Raw genomic sequence first — 21,482 nt, forward strand, 5'->3', positions numbered from 1 at the left:
CTTATGGCGCTTTCCACACTTCATGGTGCCGACTGGACTCACCTAGACTCTCTTTTGCTGCCAGGTACTTGGTTTAATCCAGCAGATACCCCTCAATGTTCAAGGTTTCTTTATGTGTTATGAGTACAGAAGAGTATAATTACTTTTGTTCTAGTTTCCTTCGACATTGTTGTAGCAGCAGCACTACTACTACTACTACTACTACTACTACTACTACTACTACTACTACTACTACTACTACTACTACTACTACTACTATTCTGCTAAGGCGTAGCCTGCCACTGACGAGTTTGACGAGATTTATTTTTTTCAGTGGTTTTCCACTCAATGGCGCTGTTCGCTAACCTATGAATGATGCCTTGCCTGTCAACAGCATGTTTACTTCCTGTTTATTTGTTGTGTAAAAATGGCTTTATCTCTGTTTTTGATGCTTTTTTGCTAAAACAAGTCACATTCAACTGGCCACAACTATGCAACGAATTACCGCGATCAGACTTTTTTTTTCTCCGATTCTACGAGACCCCCGTGTGTGTAATGAGGCGATCGCGGAAAATATTCCATTATTTTTCAAAGGTTAGAAAAACACTCGAAAATCGCTGGCAGTGGTGTGGCAAACACATTTTTTTTGTGGCAGTCAAAGAGTTAATACTACTGTTGTACTACTACTATTACTACTACTACCACTACTACTACTACTACTCCTGTTGTACTTCTACTATTACTATTACTGTAGTAGTACTACTACTACTGCTACTGCTACTACTGTACTACTACTACTACCACAACTACAAGGGAATACAAAACAAGAGAATGAAAGATAGCAGCTGTATCAAGACATGTTGTCCATTGGTTCCAGCATTAAGCTGCTAAGCTGCTATATACAAGGTTCTTATGCAAATGCATAAACCTATGGGTTTATTCATTTAAGCGCTTTAATTATTGTGAACAAAAGAACACCATTTGTTAATCAACATTAGAATGAACTTAATATGAATACTACCGTGTTTACTTAGCTCCAGCTGTGAGCCTGCGACTCTCATGAGGAAAATGAAATGACAAGTTAATTGCCTGTGATCTATCTGCTAAGAAGAACAGCCCCATGGAAGTATTATTTTATGATTCCTTATTGTCTAAAAAAATGAATTTATTCAACCTTACCTCTTGGTTACAAATCTGTATAGTATAGTATAGTATAGTATAGTATAGTATAGTATAGTATAGTATAGTATAGTATAGTATAGTAACATGTCAATTAAACAACTATAGCCTAAGGCAGTGGTTCTCAAACTTTTTCGTGCCAAGGACCCCCAAATAGATATGTGTGTGGCCGTGGACCCCCACCTGAAAATATATTGTGCCAGGGACCTCCAGAAGCAAAGATTTGTGTTAAAAATGTTCACCTTAAAAAAAAAAAAAAAAAAAAGTTTTGCACACATTTTCAAGATTTTCCAAAAATAGCAGATCTGCAAGCTCGTAGCGCGGCATTTAGTGCCGCGTTATGAGCTTGTAGATTGGCTATTTTTGAATAGCCAAAGTATAAAATATGGATAAAGGGGTTAAAATGATTGTGACGCTTTATTAACACATTCGGTGCCAGAATTTTATAATAACAGATTACGTTCGGTGCCAGAAATCTCACCGTTAAGATGCTCGGCGCTGTTTAAGCTGTAGACTCCACGACGTGCATTCCATGTGAAACAAAGCATGCGTGCATTTTGCACGATGGTCCTGGCTAACCCTGGAACGATAACATCTTTCACACGGGTCACAATGGCGCAACGATCGCGCATACAAAATGAGTCGTTTTCCCCAACGTAAAAAGTTTCGGAGTTATAGGGGTTTTAGAGAAGGAGAGGTGATTCCAGAGCTGCTCCAGCCCCTCCCGTATGGAAAAAAACGAAAAAAACTAAAGCGACTGAAAACACGATTCAGACCGTGTTCGGCACCAAAGCGCTACTCTGTGCAAACACGGTTCAGACCGTGTTTGGCACCCGATGTGTTAACTAATTTTGCTGGACCCCACTTTGAGAACCAATGGCCTAAGGGGATGACTGCAGAAAGATTGCCAAAATACTCTAATATACAGATTCTAAAAAAATCCCTTAAGTAAAGTAAATGTACTTGGTTCCTACCTGGGTCATACCAAAGACCCAATGCCTCCCTGCTTGGCACACAGCATCAAGGGTTGGATTATGAGCAAGTCCCTGCGATATACTAATGTCATGTCCAGAGGGTGTACTTGTACATCAAGCTGCCTACAGAAACAGGAGATAGGCTCCTTCCCTATTGGCCACAATGCTCGGCAAGGCTTACTTACTTACTTACTTACTCGTCCCAGCACAGTGGAGTCTCGTGCTTATTCAGCTCATCCATCATGAACATAACATTGCCTTCCACTTTGATGAGAGTAGCGTCCCACTGTCAAAGAGACTCAAGTAATTCACTGCTTTCAGGCCAGAGGTGAGCTGTTTTAATAAGGTCGAACTGACCATCACTGATGATGAGTCTGGGGTTTATGTCGACAAGTGTCCTGATCACGTCTCTGTAGAATAGAAGATAATTGCTCCAACATGTCCGCAAAGTCTGTTCCAGCAGTGCAATCCAGGATCAGGCACAGCGCCCTGCCAACATCATGTTGGATGCTTTCTTGCAGCTTGTCTCATTGCTGACAGCAGCCTTGTGGAAGTACCTGGCAATCTTTCAGATCCACTCCAGACTGCTGTACAATGCATATCTTCTTGTACCCTGACCAGCTGATATCCCTCTTTGACTGACTGACTGATTGACTGATTGACTGACTGACCAATCTGGGAACCCATCGCCAACTGAAAATGAAAAACAGCGCCCTCTGCTGTTTGTTCTATGTCTGTTGGCTCTGGGCGGACGATAACGTAACACCAGAGCACAAGGAAACCGGTGTTTGTGATGCGCCTTCAGCGCATCACTTCCGGTTGGTGCGACTATGTTTTCATTCCCACTAACAATATTTCTACACGGAACACTAACACCACTTCTCCCAGAGAACATGGATCGTTTTGGTTATAAGCCCACTTGTTTCTATGATGAAAGAGTAAGTTAAAATGTGAATATATTTCCGTGGTTTTGTCTGCTCCGCGGACGCTATTGTTAAATTAGTTTCGGTTTGTTTCGAGGGGGAAAGATCGACGGACATGTGAATCCCGCCCACTACATGTGATTGGGTAAAGCGCGGCCTACTTCCTGATCTGAATGCGCACTCGTTATGACGAACCTCCCCGACAGATTCCAACGCAGTGCAGAAGCTGTTCTTGAGAGATTACTGACTGACTGACTGATTTAAACACATTTTAAATCTGAAGCTTTTTTGTATACTATTAGTAGTTTTTGGTAAACATATCATGCCAATAAAGCTCCTTTGAATTGAATTGACTGACTGACTGACTGACTGACTGACTGACTGACTGACTGAACATTTGTACATTTCTGGGTTATTTTTCCTAATGTTTGTCTACTTGAAAGGTCCACTGCCAGAATTAATGAGGCTGCAGCTAATACTGTGATCAACTGGTCTAAATCTAGTGATATAATCCAGCCAATTAATTTATACATACGTAACCCTCACTAATATGTCAGACCTGAATACACAAGGACCCAATCCCGGCCGTTATTAACAAAGTAATGCCACACACACACACGCACGCACGCACGCACGCACGCACGCACGCACGCACGCACGCACGCACGCACGCACGCACGCACGCACGCACGCACGCACGCACGCACGCACGCACGCACGCACGCACGCACGCACGCACGCACGCACGCACGCACGCACGCACGCACACAAATGGAACAGATTGTCATTATGGCCTTATTTTCAAATGTTACTTACTCCATTATGCCGTTTTATCCTTCCAAAGGTTCTGAAAGGCTTTGGCGAAGCTGCTTATCTGATATTCATGCTAATCAAGCAAATTGAATTGAAGAGACATGAATGGGAGCCAGCTGAGACAGGGAGAGAGGAATAGCACATGGACAGAAACTAGAGAGAGAGAGAGAGAGAGAGAGAGAGAGAGAGAGAGAGAGAGAGAGAGAGAGAGAGGGGGGGGGGGGACGTGTAAAGAGGAGGCAGGGATTAATAGAAGATATCGTCTCTATTGGGTGGAAACCTCATAATGTCCAAAACTGTTACTTTTCAGGATTCAAATAAAAAAATAGCAGAAATAGCAGATCTACAAGCTCAAAAGCATGTAGATCTGCTATTTTGGATACTGTGGTGTGACGCTGTAGTATGATGTAGGCCATTAATTTACGAAAAAACACATATCGTTGCCCGACAGCAACGATATGTGACTGAAGCTATGTGAAATATGTGCTGTTTTTTTGTTTGTTTTTTTCTTACCTTTCCTGTTGCACAAACTGGGTACCTGCTGCTACTTTTTCTTAAGCCTTCCAAATGGCAGTTTGTTATGTACACCTATACATAAGATGTCAGTGTTTCTCAAAGAACATGCACACACCTGCACATTATGCAAATGTTATAAACATCATTTACATGCATGCCTATCATATACGCTATGTTTACAGTATATCGTCTCTGTCGGGTGGAAGCAGTGTCCAAAACTGTTACTTTTCAGGATTCAAATATTTAGCAGATCTACAGGCTCAAAACGCATATAGTGCCGCGTTTCAAGCATGTGGATCTGGTACTTTTGATATTTTTGTGTGACGCTGTAGTATGATCAAGTAGGGCGTTAATTTACGGAAAAAAACACAAAAAGCTAGAATATGGAGATAAGAGGTTTCTGCCCCACAGCAACGATCTGTAATCCTGTGATGTGACAATAAAGATTCTGAAGATGAGAGGGAGACACTGCCTGGGAAAAAAACACAAGAGATTTCAGTCCTGATTGCTACTAATGGTGGTGGTGATGAATATGTCTCTATCTTATGACGATGGACATAGTGATAGTTTTACTGCGCAGTAAAAATCCTCAGTGTTAATGTAACCCAGAGGGTGTACAAATTAAGGATGCAACAGTTTTAGAACTAATCTATTCCGTTTTCTATTTTAAAAACTATAGCAAAAGATAGCAATATCTAGAAGCTCACAATTTGTCCTGATGCGTAGATTGACTATTAGCAAATTTTGGTCAATAAAAAACATTCTAATAGAATGTTAATAGATTCATTGATATATAAAACTGCTTAAAAAAAAACAATTATTTGATTAATCGAAAAGGTAATCGATAGAGTAATCAATTTATTGATAGTTGCAGCTCTAGTGCAAATGTAACAACATTGACCAAATCGGATAGATGTGCAGACTCTCTGAACTCTCTACAAATGGATAAATGACCACTGTGGATATAACTTTGTACCCCCATACAAGTGCCATGTTTTTTCCATCAGTAAATCTGGTCCTACGGGAGATTGCAGATGGGTGGCAAAGACATTACACCATCTTATGTGATTGAAAAGTGCTGTGCTGATGGTGGAATAAGAAAAGAATAATTCAATTGACTTTCTGTGGCTGACATTATACCGTCCATCATACTACCCCTGGAATGTCACCTGTCCTAGTAGGTCTTAGATCAAGTGTCATCCAAGCCTTATTCTGTACCTCACATTTTCCATTTCCCTCTTTCATCTCAGGAAAAAAAAAAAGACTTTGAAAGGAGAATCACAAAAGGAATGGCGAGATCACTCTCCGTTTGAAAAAAAGTATATGGATCGAGCTCTAAACATTTTTATTTTTACCCTCTTCTGGGCACTGTAGTTTGAGAAAACAAGTCAAAGAGCAGATAGCATATCGCATACAGCCACCTTAAGGGGGGGGCATATCAGTTCCATTGTCTCTATGGCCGCTGTAATACACTTATCCATCTGTCAGGGGAGATTTACGAGACTATCAGAAACATGTCATGGTTGGCTGCGGATGGGGGGCTCCCATGGCTGTTCTATCTGGCAGACAAGGAAGGAAATATGGGGTGTGGATTGGAGAGGAGGGGCTGGGGAAGCAAAAGGTTAGGGTTGGGCGGAAGTGGAAGTGAAGATAGGAGAGAGGTTTGGAAGGAAGGGCGGCGATCCTCCTAATTAAGTATGGGAGGCAGGTAATTTGGGGGAGAGGAGGCACAAGGAAGGAAGATAAGACGTAAAGTGTGTCACTGATTTATAGAATAGAGGGATGAGAGTTAAGCAGACGTGACACTGTGGGTGGGCCTAATGGCCTGGGCCCACCCACTTTTACAACAGGCCCATCCTAAATGAATGGTGAGAACATTTATGTACAAAACAGAGTTTTATTAATTATTCAAATTAACATTTAAATGCACAATAAGGGTGAACATTTTTTTTTCCCTTTCCAAAATAAAAGATAACATAGAGAGAGAGAGAGAGAGAGAGAGAGAGAGAGAGAGAGAGAGAGAGAGAGAGAGAGAGAGAGAGAGAGAGAGAGAGAGAGAGAGAGAGAGAGAGAGAGAGAGAGAGAGAGAGAGAGAGAGAGAGAGAGAGAGAGAGAGAGAGAGAGAGAGAGCTTTGTCCACTGTTGGTGGAGGCAGTAGACTGAGGAGCTGTCCACTCAGGGTGGTGCTGAAATGGTACTACTAAGGAGCTGTCCTTAATGAGGGTGCTGAAACAGATGCTGTGCGTGCGTGTGTGTGTGTGTGTGTGTGTGGCGGCCGGGCGGGCGGGAAAAGATCTGATCTAGAGTAGTATAAGGCATAAATACCTTCAAAATGGAAATATTGCAATACATTGTGTGGAGATTTGGGAATATTGTAGAACAGCTTACTGCCACCACACTGTGGAGTCTGTCTCGGACTCGCTAAATCCCTGAAATAGATTTATATTCACGTTAGGCATTTCACTGGCATTTATCCAGAGTGACTTACAACCACTACAACACAGCAGGATAAGTTAACAACGCCTGGATCACAGAAAATACTTTAGATGGAGTAACTTGCAAACCCACTATACTTCTCCAGGTTTATGCATTTTGGGGCCTTGCCCAAAGGCAAATGGAGCACTTTTCACCAGATGGTCAGGGAATCAGGTCCCAGGGTAATGATAACAGGCAGAACTACGCGTGCAATGCTTCATGTATATTTAAACATACAATGTTGTCACATATACAAACTAGATACTAAGTAAGTACATTTTATTTATATTGCACTTCTCACAGAGAGATCTCAGTTATTAAAGCAGTTTGAACCAAAAAAGCCTGTGCAATTCATCTCAAGCAGGACAGCAGATAACAGCACAAGCATGGAAATAAAAATCATGTAACATCCGCATATGCTTTGCTCAAATAGCGTTTTAAGGTTGTTCTTTAAAAAGATCCACAGAGGCTGCAGCTCTCAAGACCTGTGGAAGAGCATTCCAAAGTTTGGGAGCTGTAGGCTGCTTCTACTATGTCTTTAGGCGGAGGGGAGGGGGGGGGGGGGGGGTGGATGTCAGCTAGTGCTTTAATATCACACTGCTAAGCACTGAGGTGAGAGCTTATAGGTCTCGCTGACAGGGTGCATGCATAATCACACAACAAATATCCCCACAGATCCTTAGTCAATGTCGACAGCGGCTTTCAAAACACACTGCGCCGTTAACTCGCATTATAGTGCAACGCTTCTCCCAGGAATCCAACAGCCAACCCATGAGAGAGAGAGAGAAAAAAGAGAGGAAAATAAACGTGCGTTTTCGGCAAATCGCATAATAACTAATGAAGCGGATCCTCCAAGGCTATTTTAAAGCGAACACTAAAGTAAATTATGTAAATAACTAAAACACGGTCTAATGCGTTTTCCCCATTCAATTCAGTTATTTACCTGCTGAGGCGATTTAGAGCGGATTACAGTGTATATGGAAATGATTTCCCAGTGCTTTGGAACAAACAATAAACTTGGCGCCAAGCAATGATTTATGGACATTGGCCACTTGGGCAATTCGACTGGCGGAGACAACAAAAATCAATATACTGTAAACAAATAAATAGAAGGCTATCTGAAATAAAGTAAGATAAAAAAGAAAATAAAACTTTTTTTTTATGGACATAGTCCAGCAGATGGCCGATGCCACTGGCAGTGGTTAGAGAGGCTGTTTTGATCCCTACAGCAGCAAGTATAAGTCTATAATGATACCTTTATTCCTACCATCTGCCATACATAAAATGCAGCCCAAAGTGCTTTGCATAAAAATAAAATAGTAAGTAAGTACTGACCCTGACCCTGGTGTCCCTATTTTGGGCATGCCATTCTAGGAAGAATGTTTCAAAAGTCAAATAAAAAAAATAGTTTTCAATACATTGAAAAACGTGAGCTTGTAGAGAGGCTAAGAAAACAGTGGGTGCGCAGCTACAGATACAACCAACTAAAAAAAACACCAACAAAGTGGAAAAAGTGGCACTACAAAGTAATAGATGCAAGACAGACTCAGATGTACATTTTGCTATTTATTGAGAACGCATGTGTCTCTCTGTCACTCTTTGGGGTGCCGTTTTTTCCACTTAGATAGATATTTTTGCTATTTGTCTCAAGACAAAGTATATAGGGCTTAGGTGTGTTCACTAAAACAACAGTGAACAGAAAGAGTACAGTGAAATAATATAAATGAAAAACAAACATCTGTGGTGTCACACAACAGACCTCCACCCCTTCTCTCATTATAAGTCTCTCTGGTGGAACAGGCAGAGCTTTGACTACTAAATGCCTTTGGAGTCTCTGACTGAAGGCTGTGGGTTCACATCCCCAGATTGATGAGTATGGGACCTGAATGACAATCACTCTGTCCTCAGCCAATGGTCTATGATTTATGTATATCAGTGGTTCCCCAGACAGGGTGCCGAGGTGGACAGGGATTTTTTGACAATACACATATATTACAAAAATGATACACTATCTGTACTTTGTGCATACTAATTTCCCAATACAGAGGCAAATCCCACACCCTGTAAATATTTACATATTTGAACCACTTTAACCTTCAAACTGATGTCCCTATTTTGGGTGTGTAATTATAGGTAAAAATAATGTAATTACATGTATTTATTCATTTATTTCCACACATTTTCAAACAATTGTGAAAATAGCGGCTCTACGAGCTCACAACACTTCAGGGGGTGATACGTTGTGAGCTTGTAGGTCAGCTATTTTTCACTATGAATACAGTAGATTTTGCCCATTGGTGCACCTTGGGCAGAAAAAAGGTTTGCAAATCACTTGATTTATATGACCTTCATCAAAGCACACGGTGCCAGCTGCTCCAGCAGAGCTGGACAGCTCCCAGGAGTGAATATGTGTGATTGTACGAGACAGTGTGAAGCCAGGAGTCCCTATGAACAGCATCTGTGCTCAGTCAACTTCCCCTGATTAAATGCAGGTTAAAGGAATTCTTAATCACAGATGTTAGAGCCTTAAATTATACTCCAATTACAGTCTGTTATCGTCTCTGGGATGATAATGGCTCACATGGCCTCTCATTTGTCCAACCTTAGAAGGTAGGTAGGTATAGCATCCCATTCACATTCCTCTGGGCTCTGTGGGTAAGTTGGTGAATAAATAGATAAATAAATAATGAAGAATGCCTCGGCTAACAACCGTCAATGTGTCCCCTGCTTCTCTTCGACCCAAGAGTGTGTGTGTTTGTTTGTGTGTTTGTTTGTGTGTTTGTTTGTTTGTGCGTGTGTTTGTGCATGTGTTTGTGCGTGCGATAGTGCGTATGCGTGCGTTAGTCTGTGCGTGCGTTAGTGTCTACGTGCGTTAGTGTGTGCGTGCGTTCGTTAGTGTGTGCGTTTGTGCGTGCGTTCATACAACTGTTGATTTTCGAAGCAGGGTAGTTGCTGTCGAGAAGTCAACATTCACTGGGATAAAAATAAAAATGCACCAGCAACTGCTGAATTTAGCAGAAAATTTCACATTTCTTTATTTTATGTATTTACTTTCATTGCATTTTTTGCTTGCAATGATGCAATGCAGAAAGACAGAGGTGTAGATGAGTTCAGGCCCTCTCCATGGCGAGAGTTGATTAGCACTACAGCTGCTGCTGTTACTGTTGTTGTGGTTTATTTCTCAGCAAACAACAGCAACAAATCCCTGACTAATGTGACAAAGTGCCGTCAGGTCCCCGGTCCCTAAGACAGAGCTTTTGCGATGCATTGTGAGCTTGTAGATCTGCTATTTTCAAAGGATTTTTATACATTTGAGAACTTGTGAAATGGGACTTTCTATATAATGAAAACTTTTACTTTTGGTACTCTAAGTACATTTTGATGCCAATACTTTTGTACTGTTTACTCAAGTACATTTTTAATACCGTCTACATGGTGGTATTGATACTTTTACTCGAGTAAAAAATGTGAGAACTTCCACCACTGTCCACAAAATAGGGGACACAAGGGGTTAATATGGTTAAGCGACTTGCTTGAGGGCACCTGAACAGTGGATATTCACCAGATGTTTCCTGCCGGTCCGGGGGATTGAACCAGCAACCTTCCAGCCACAAGCACGTTTCCTCTGACTTTTATTAGCCCACCGCTGTGTATCTGTGTGTGAGTGCTATACCCCTGTGTGTGTTCCCCCTGTTCCAGAGCCCTACAGCCCAGCAGTGTGGGTGATGATGTTCGTCATGTGCCTGTCGGTGGTGGCTGTCACCGTCTTCATCTTCGAGTTCTTCAGCCCCGTGGGATACAACCGCAGCCTGCAGAGCGCCAAGAGTAAGATGGAGCCAAGAGACTCTCACACACACACACACACACACGTCACAACAACACCAGCAGCGCGTCCGTCAGCACCACACAACAGTCTCTCCTCGTTTCAACACACCTGTCAGTCTGCCATGTCACGTCACTGAACGCACTTAGCAGTCTCTCGATGCCTTGCGCGACGCAAACGTCTGTCACTCGCACCCGTACTTACGCACGCACGCACACGTATGCGCACACACACACGTGCACGCATGCACACACACACACACACACACACACACACACACACACACACACACACACACACACACACACACACACACACACACACACACACACACACACACACACACACACCACATTCCTTATTCCGAACATTATCATCCAACTCCAACTGTCAGTTATCAACTCTCACTTACTTTGAGTCAATCCAACACTTTTGCTATAACTTCACAAACACACTCTCTCACACTCTCTCATGCTCTCTCACACGCACGCACGCACACGCACACGCACACACACACACACACACACACACACACACACACACACACACACACACACACACACACACACACCACATGCATACACTCGTTTAACAGCGGCCACCTGTCACTCTTGCCAGCCATGTGTGCTGATGTGCTTGGGGGAGGTGGGGGGTTTAAGCGGGTGTAATAATTGTCTTGGGTTTCAGATTAAATTATGCTAAGCGTACCCACCCACATGTTAAACTACCGACGTGACCCGCTCTACCCACATCAATCAAGATGTCGCCGGAAAAAAAGTCATTTTGAGTTATGAGCGCAGTGGGAACGAGGGGATTGTGCAGCTTTTGGAACGAGGCCCTGTGTCGCCACGTCAATCAAGTCACTTACTGTACTGTACCGCCACCACTACCAGTGGTCCGTCGCACACAGTGGTCCCCGGCTTGACACTCCACTCACGTTACTTATCGTCACTGTCGGGCAAAAACCTCTTAACTTTTGGTGTTAAGAGCATCAAAAGTAGCAGATCCACAGCTCAAACGCGGCGCGAGGTGACGCGCTTTGAGCTTGTAGATCTGCTACAGTTTTGGACTTTCCACCCGACAGACGATATCGTCACTGCAGAAATCTTGTATCTCCATATTCCAACTTTTTATGTTCTTTTTACTTCCACAAATGAATGTCCTATAGATGGGTTTCCTGTTTGTAAACATGAGAGGATGATGCGCGCGCAGTGGAGGGCTGAGCAGTAGAGGGCGCTATTACCCGCAGCAGCTCTAGTCAAATGTACATTCATAAAAGAAATGGTCTTCACCGGGTTTAATGAAAGTAGATTAAATGATGCAGTTTGTAATATCTTCTTTACTCAATAAAAATGATTTGTCGGAAGTTGGATCTGTTTGTATATAATAGCAGCATTATGCCTATTATGCCAATAATAGCAGCATTATGCCTATCTAAATCCCGAAAATAACAACAGAGTGAACGGCGCTTCCGGTTCGTTCTACCACCCGCATGCGCAGATTGCGCACTCTGCTCTGTGATGACGTCGCTCGGAAACCCATCTATTTGATGCTATGCGTAAAAGTCCCATTGAGTTTTTTTTTATTTTGCCTTTGAAAGTTATGTTAATTCTGTCTGTGAGTTTAATACATTGAACCAATGAAAAGTATCAACAATTGATTATGACTAAATATGAACTGAATTGGATCTTTTGGAACAAAGGCTCTTTTACCCATTGCCTGCAAAGTAACTGTTTTGGACATACAAGGTTTCCACCCGACAGTGACAAAATGCCAGCTGGCTCTGAGCGGCAATGGCGGCTGAGAACGACAGGGTGAAGCGTGACACCGATTAGCCATGACAGACACCCTCTCTTCCATTTTGATTATTCATGTATTCCTTGTGTCAATCGGGTGAAGCATGACACTTGATTAGCCATGACAAGGGACACGCCCCCTCTTCAATTTTGATTATACCTTTTTTCCTTGTGTAAAATGTTGCTGGTTGACAATAGAATAATAAACTTGAACTCCCTTAACCCTCTAAGACCCAGCGATGCTTTAGAGCAACAATTATATTTTATAAAGAAAGGAGTTTAAATAATTTGTTTTTCTGTTATTTTTTCACCTCTAAATCCTCATTGGGTCCTATTGTTTAGTCTTACAATGCCATTGGCCAGGATATTTGCATATAAATACCCCCCACAGAGCGGGGAATCATCACAACTTGAAAAATCTCTGTTGGAACAGATCTCTTTTTTCTCTGGAAGATATTCCTCACAAAAACGTAAGTAATATGCCTGTAATATTTGTTTTGGTGAACATTACAATGTCTAGAACATGTACATAATGCTATTATTGTGAAATATATGTCCCAAATTTAAATTAGATCATGATTCATACTTGTTGCTTTTGGTCAACGTTGGGCCCTCTTGGTTGCAAAAAATACAAGGGTAGGCCTAATGTTCACCTGCTACTGTTCAGCCTTATATATAGTTTTCACAATAGATTTAAACAGTTATATGTGTATTTCCCCCACTTTGCATTACTATATATATATATATATATATATATTGAGCTGTAAGCCTCAGAAAATGTCCACCCAAAGTTTCTCTTTCCCCCTAAACAATACATTCAACCATAGTTTAACCAATATATTCCCTTGTTATTTCTCAGTATGTTTAATTTTCTTTCAATACTACAAGGACAGTGGGACCATTGTGGTAATTTTTGGGGGGTTGTGGGGGTTGTTCATTATTCATTCGAGGCGTGGTGGGTACTTAGGGGCAATGTAAAGATGATGACCACTTAGGGGCAATCATCATCAAACAATAGGTTGGCCAGACAGTATTGTATGACTTGTGAAATGTTGTGAGCAGTGATGTGTAAGAACTTAGCAGTACTAAATGTACTAATGGTATGTCTTTATTTCATTTCAGAATGCCACAACAACAGAAAGGGCCTCGCTTCACAGCAAGGGATGTTCTGGATATCGTGATGAACGGAGAGAGTGATGTTGACATAGACATCAATGAGACTGATGAAGTGTCAGATGAAGAGGACTGTGTGATCACTGACAATGGTTTAGGCTATTAGGTTTCTTTACTACATATATTGTACTGATTTTTATTTTGTTGTTCTTTTAATAAAATTGATTTAAAAATATGGCTTATTGGTGTTATTATTCATAATGTATACTGTTCTGAGGCCAAATATTATTCATAATTGATCTGAGGCCAAATAATAAACCATATAAATGAATCATTAAGTTGTTTTAGTGAAGTAATTACACATTTGCCATGTTATCCATAAAAATGGCCTATAGGAAATTTTGCTACCTGATGGACCCAACGTTGCTAAATGTCAACATTTGCATAAAAACTTACCAAAACATTTTTTTTTAAAAAACATTATATTTTCCTCTTCAAAATACTCCTACAAGACCATCTGAAAGTTTTTTTTTTTTTTTTTGCAAGTACAAATATATCCGGGTCTTACAGGGCACAACAGGGCACATAAAAATAAAAGTCTATATAAAATCTCACAACTGAAAAAAAATGTGTATGGCCAAGTCCTATCATGTGATTTGTGAAACAGTGTGAAAGGAGCCCCCCCACACTAGCGCTATTTCCTAAACATTTAACACAATATGTAAAATGATGATGTCTTAGTAATATTATTCCTGCTGTTCACAGAAATCACAGACTGAGGCTTTAACCTTTGCTTTTATGAAACATCCTTCGAAGATTTTATGGAAAATGCTTCTAAACATATTGCTAGTTTGACCGCTTCAAATGCTCTAATCTTAGAAATAACAATAACCAAAAATAGATCTTCTACAAGCTCTCATTGCGTCGCAGATGTCACAGACGCATTGCTTGTTGATCGGCTATTTTCGTTTTGCCAAAAGATGCTTTCATAGAAGACTTTGCTGGCTTCTGTGGAATCCAAATGACTGAAATCAGACTGGAACTTTAATCCATGAGGGCAACACGCTTCCTTGTAAAAAAAAAACTCTCTAATGCTTGTGGATCTCCAGTATAGGACATATATGGAGCCGTATATGCACAGCAATATGACACAACTTCTCTGATCTTTAAAGCGGACGCTTTTCTTGCCCTCTACGTGTCAATCAAACCGTCTCTCGTCACGGCCACTGCTTAATCTGTCAATTTAGAAGTGATGGCGACGGGGGGTAAATGCAATTCACTGAGGGAATCAGCTCAAATTATGCAAATCAACTCCCGGCCATGTGACTTCAAATGGGTTGAACATGACTTGGGATGTTAAAAAGCTCCCATGTCACATGCATTAGTGCGCTAGCTTGCATACATTATGGTGCAAATGCCACGGTGGCGTGTTGTGTACATCATCTACAGATTATTGTGTGAACCCATCCCGCTCACTCAGATCGGCTAACACAGAGAAGTTGTCAGAGCCCTTCCTTAAAACATCAGGGACAACGCTCCACACGTCCCAGACTCTTCTCCCTTCTAGCTCCCATCCTATAGTTTCAACGTACATGTATATATTTCTTTATATCATAATGTTTAGACTGATGATAGGTTCAATTGGTTTACCTATGATCCTAGATTACTGAGGCACTACACTGTCTCTATGCATGATGTATTACCTTGTGTTTACCTTGCTTACTGTAAATCGCTCTGGATTAAGATTGTCTGTTAAATGCCTAAATTGTAAATTGTAACTGTGTGTAAACTCTCTGTCCCTCTCACCTGTCCTACCAGAGTCCGGTGGTTCTAAGTTCACCATAGGGAAGTCCATCTGGCTGCTGTGGGCACTGGTCTTCAACAACTCCGTTCCTGTGGAGAACCCCAGAGGAACCACCAGCAAGATAATGGTAAACCTCAGATATTTGCAGATCAGTCATTGGATTCGTAGCAATTAATCACATTTTCCTCATATCCCACCAGAATCCCCCTTTGAAAAAAACCTATACTGAAAATGTACTGAACCAATTATTTTCCACTGGCCATCTGCCATTTATGTCATAATTATTAGTAATCTACCACTCTACGATGACATGCCTGAGTGCACGAGGTAAGTGGGAATCTGATCTGGGGTGCAACTATGATCAGTGGTGTAAAGTAACTAAGTACATTTACTCAAGTACTGTACTTAAGTACAATTTAGAGGTACTTTTACTTTACCGGAGTATTTCCAATTGTCTATACTTTTACTTCTACTCCACTACAAATATTAAACACGGCACAAAGTGACACGTTTTGAGCTTGTCGATCTGCTATTTTTGAATTTGAATCCTGAAAAGTAAGTTTCGGACATATGAGGTTTCCACCCGACAGAGACGATCAATTTCTTTAAATACATTTTGTATCTAATTGAGAAATTGAAACAAAAGTCCAATCTCTCCCCCTCAACTAGTTACCAGAGCGTCCTTGTAACTTTGTAAACCTGAAAAAGGGCTATACGTGATAGTCCTATAATTTTTTTATATATAGAATAACAATACTCTCCAAATGTGAAACTTGTGGTTGATTTAAGGACAGATAAAAACAGAAATAAACAAAGGAACCAAAAGCCCTGAGGAAATTTAGTTTGCTGACCATGTTCTGACTTGTAATGTGACCATGTTCAGATGTGGGAGATTGTCTGTGACCTTTTCAATTGCTGTTGCTGCAGTCGTTCTTATCGATGGGGGGAACGGGTGAAGAGTCATATCCTTCTATTGTCTCAGGGTGAAGGGGTCCAGATGGTGAAATTAAGTGCCTCTGGGTCCCGCCTTTCTGAGAGCCTTTCCAAACCAATCACCACAAGTGATCAATAGTGCTACACAAGGCATAACGAAAGGCCAAAAGTCCCTTGTTTTTAGGTTTCTCTTTTTAAAAAAAGAGAAAAAAAGGAAAAACTTTTTGTTCCCTTTATGGGAGAGATAGTAGGAATTCTGAGAGGCAGACAGTGTCAGAAAGAAGCCACTAAGGGTGCAGACACACCAGACTTTGATTCTGCCAATGCTTTTCAATGGGAACAGAGCGTTTTTCTTATTGTGTGGAAATCTGCGAATGGCCTGCAACAAACAGCTCTGTTCCCATTGAAAAGCATCGGCAGAATCCGTCGCAAAGGCAGAATGAATGTTCGGTGTGACCGCACCCTAATACACATTTTCACTGTATTGCTTGTCAGTTGTTTTCTGTTCAGTTATCCAGTGAGGGGATCTCCAGCTAATATAGTAAGATTAGATTACATGGGATATTTATCAAAACTCTGATTTATGGAATGAGGAGTAATATAATCCCAGTAGTACATCATTACATACAGTAGTATGAGTGCCTTACACGATGGGAAAAATAACTGTGTAATACAATCATTAAAATAAGTCTTGCCGAAGGCCAAATTCTAATCATTCATTTTAAAAGCATCTAGATACTGTATGTGCACGGCTGAAAGCTGCAATCCATAACTTATGCATGTTTGAACTACAGCAAAGTCATTAGAGAATGTGTTATGAATGCAGAATTTTACTTAATTGATAGTTTGAATGACTTATATAGGCTAGACCAGTGCCATCTATTAGAGAGTTGCGCCAATGAGGGGTCAGAAACAGCGTCGGTCACGTGGTTTATGTAGCTGGAAATAGTGACAAGGAGCCGTCCACTTCAATGCATTCCATGTACTTCAGGTTCAGGGATTTGTCACTATTCGCCAATGTATGTGTATGTAGAAGAGCTGGCCCGAAGAAGTGAACGGAGTTGGCGTAACTCTCTAATAGATGGCACTGGGCTAGACCAGTCGTTCTCAAAGTGGGGTCCGGGGACACCCAGGGGTCCTTGGGGGTTCCAGGGGATCCCCATCAAAATTTGTCTGACAGCATGTCACTTTGTGCCCCGCTGCGCACTTGTACATCTGCTATTTTTGAATATTTAAAAAAACATCTTGAAAGTATTGGAACATTTTGCATATAATTGCATTTTTTAACACAAATCTTCTCCTCTGGGGGTCCCTGCCACAAAGCATTTTCAGATGGGGGTCCACGGCCAAATATATATCAATTTGGGGGTCCCTGGCACAAACAAGTTTGAGAACTACTGGGCTAGACAGAGCAGTATAAACAATGTTGTCAGTTATTCCCTCCTCATAGTAACTGTATGTACACTGCTAGCGGTAGCCTATGTCCTGCTGTCAACGTTGCTCTATGGCTCATCTTAGTTTGTGTCCATGTTCATATAGGCCACCCTGCTTGTATGACAACCTATAAGTGAGTATCACTCTTGACTGTTTTGCGTTGTGTCTGTCTGTCTGTCTGTCTGTGTGGTCGTTCAGGTGTTGGTGTGGGCCTTTTTCGCTGTCATCTTCCTGGCATCCTACACCGCCAACCTGGCTGCCTTCATGATCCAGGAGGAATACATAGACACTGTGTCAGGGCTGTCAGACAAAAAGGTACTGCAGGGCTGGGATGAAAGGATGGATGGATGGATGGATGGATGGATGGATGGATGGATGGATGGATGGATGGATGGATGAATGGATGAATTAATTAATACATTAATTAATTAATGAAATAATTAAAGGACATGGGGACGGACGGACGGCAAAATACATTAGGAAATGTATTTTGTCAAGTAGACATTATCAATGGATAATGTTGAGAGACCACATTTATCTAACCGTCCCTATTCTGGGTAAATATTCGGCAAAAATTGTGGTTGAAAACAAGACAAAGAGTCGTCTTGAAGGACATTTTGATTGAATGATTGATTGGTTGAAGTTTTTAATTGTCAAAACATGCACGTACTGTTCATACCATACAGCCTAAAGTAAGCGACTTCTTCTTTGGCTATAACCTCGACGTCATCTACCACCCCTCTGAACCCAGGGGACTTTGCCAATATGCCTATATGGAGAGACAACTTATTGTCTGATAACCAGATGCAGATTTTGTGGAGTTCTGCACTCAGTAATTGTTCTACCTTTGATTTATCACATGAGAGACTATAGGAGCCTGCTGCTCCTTACACCCAACCGGAACAAAGTGGTTTGAACCAACTCATACTGCCATCCTTACAGCACTGCATTAGTAGTGGGGCTAAAAAAAGAAAAAGAACAAAAATAAAAGAAATACTGTGCAAGAATTAGGTGCTGGGTGAGTAGGATATACTATATTGTACATTCACTGTAGGATCAACACCAGAAAAACAACAGAAAAAAGGGAAATCTATAAAGTCCCGTTATTATTAATTAACAGAATGCAAGAACATGGTGTATGGGTGGCACTAGAGCGAGATAATGAGTTAAACAAGGGAATATATCAATACTGCTGATTGTGGATTAGTATTTCTACAAAATGCTAACAAGCTTCCAGCTGACATTTTCTCAGTTTTTCAGTGCAAATTTAAAAACAGAACGTGCATGTACAATAAGGAAGCTGGCTAAAAATGTTAGCCCCCTTTTTAAGTGAAGCCTGGCTGTTCTAGTGTGAGGCAACTGAAATTGGCGCTTACATCATGTGTTGCTGTACTCACGATTTTCCTCATTTCTACTGAAGAATCTATTGAACATGAAGAGAGCTGATTATGACAGTATGTTGACAAATCATGCTGTGTGAAGCATGTTTACTTGATACATGTTGACTATGGCTAGTTTATTGAAGGGATGTTGTGAGTAAGCTGTGTAAATCTGCTTGTGAATTAATTCAAGTGCAACGTTTTTGTAAAGTAGTTTGCACACAAGTGCAGCTCTGAAATCATCAAGGGAGTCAAAATCATGGGATGACAGCAGCAGAGGCGCAAGTTTAAGACCGTGGCGCGGACCGAGTCTAATGGCTGATTCCAATACATGTTATTGTCTGTCTGTGTGAAGCATATTGTTGATGTTTTGTGCGTGGCCTGATTTGTTTGTAGTTTGTAGTTGTTGCTATAAACAACACAGCCCTTGTTGTGTTCACTTTGCATGTCATCCCAGAATGTTTAGTGATAGGCAGAAATGTGGAACCTTAAAGAGGTGGTGCCATGTTTTTGCACTTTTTCTGTTTTTCATGTGTCCATGAGGTTGATAGAACTTCATAAAGCCCCCCGGTGGTGTTTTTATGGTGTTTTATGTCTTCTCTGACTATTTGGAGTTTCTTCCTGGAGGCTGAAACCTTGAGGGTCAAACGTGCCAATAGAGAAACAGCGCTTTAGTGACATCACAAAGCCATACCCTCCCCCTCATTATCATAACACAACAGGTGTGGGCATGAGGAGGAGGAGGGACTAGGACAGGTGGGTGGTGCTAAGGTGGTGGAGGAGGTGCTAAGGTGAGAACCAGGTATACTTAATGAACTGGAGGCGTGTCCACATAAAAACATAATTTTAACAATTTCTGTACACTTTTTTTTTGTTGAAAAAAATCCTTACATAATAATAATACCTTATGATCAGGTTTTAGGGTTGAAAAATATCATGGCACCCCATCTTTAATCAGGCTACTCATACGTTTTGATGGCCCACGGCTTCCTCGAGATCGGGGGGGAACTGGGAACGAGTGGCTGGCTCACAAAAGTCCAACCCTTGTCTGCTGCTTTCGTGTTTCTGGTCGGTGATGTAAAATTATGCAATATGCGTCACGGTACAGTGCGCTACTGAGCAAAATATGGGCCAAAGAAGGAATAGAAATGTATACTGAACAATTAAAAAAAGTACACGTTGCGACGGCTACAGTCACGGTCGATTTTTAGGCAGAATGTGTAGGCATTGGGACACGTGGTCTGCTAGAACATAGCAGAAACGTGAATAGATAACATCAGTAACATCCAAACTCTGCCCTTTGCTCCCGCTGTCCATTTGTGTAGTGAAGATTGTGCTCAGGTTGAGGATAGAGGGGGGTCACCAAAATCAATAGGGTTCCTCCTCTGGTGAGCAAAAATGTGTTCAGCTAGTTCGATGGTAATCCAGTCAGTACTTTAGGGATCTTGTTTGGGACCAAACGGATGGACAGACCGACATTGCCCTCCTATAGAGCGCCACCACCAGTGGGGCTAAAAACCTTTATAAGAAACACCAAGAAAGGATGGGAAAGTTAACTTGTCCTTGGAGGATGGAACGCTTGAGAAGTTTCTTTTCAATTTATATGAAAGCACTTGAAAAGCCCTGCGCATCTCTCTCTCTGCTCTCTCTCTCTCTCTCTCTCTCTCTCTCTCTCTCTCTCTCTCTCTCTCTCTCTCTCTCTCTCTCTCTCTCTCTCTCTCTCCTCCCTCCCTCTCTTTCACTCTCCTTTCTCTTCATTAAATGTATGTCTCTGTGTGGTTTCAGTAAAAACCCAGAGCCTGTTTCCCTGGTGAATTGACACTCCAACAACTCATCAGCACTATCACTTATCCTCTCCTTACTGCCACTTCTCTTCTTAAAACAAATCCTTTCTTTGACAAATCTGCCTGGGTGCACGGCGCACACACAGCTCCTCATAACACACACACACAGCCCCTTTTGCTCCCTCTGTTGCCTTGTCTCCAGTGTAAGGTCTTTTGTATTCCTCATCCTTTTTCAATCTCTCCATTTCTTTGCCCACATAATCATTGTTTGCCCGTCACCTTCCTTGCATCTCTCTCTCTCCTATCAATCTGTCAGAAGAAGAAAAGAAAACTATTTGTAACTGTCTCTATCAATATATCTATCTATCCATCTACCAGGCCCTGCCTATGTTCATTTTGTCTCTTGTCGGGTAGAAACCTCATATGTCCAAAACTGTTTCTTTTCAGCATTCAAATTCAAAAAAATCTAAAGTATTTTATGCTTTTGAGTACTTTTGTGTGATGCTGTAGCAGTGGTGGAAAAAGTAAAACAAACTCACTTAAAGTACCAAAAGTAG

The 21,482-nt window shown here is 41.5% G+C and overlaps 1 protein-coding gene across 1 annotated transcript in view; it reads left to right on the forward strand.

Annotated features, from left to right (window-relative positions):
• The window catches only part of grin2da (glutamate receptor, ionotropic, N-methyl D-aspartate 2D, a), a gene marked incomplete at both ends in the record, with an annotated part of 249,084 nt that overhangs the window by 188,079 nt on the left and 39,523 nt on the right, over nt 1-21,482 (forward strand). The window contains 3 exons of the mRNA XM_080442541.1: nt 10,559-10,684; nt 15,410-15,522; nt 17,961-18,077. Of these exons, the coding sequence (XP_080298667.1) occupies nt 10,559-10,684; nt 15,410-15,522; nt 17,961-18,077 (356 nt within the window). The remainder of the gene's footprint in view (nt 1-10,558; nt 10,685-15,409; nt 15,523-17,960; nt 18,078-21,482) is intronic.

This window comes from Gymnoscopelus braueri (genome assembly GCF_963280865.1).
Source record: "Gymnoscopelus braueri genome assembly, chromosome: 11".
NCBI classification, from domain to species: domain Eukaryota; kingdom Metazoa; phylum Chordata; class Actinopteri; order Myctophiformes; family Myctophidae; genus Gymnoscopelus; species Gymnoscopelus braueri.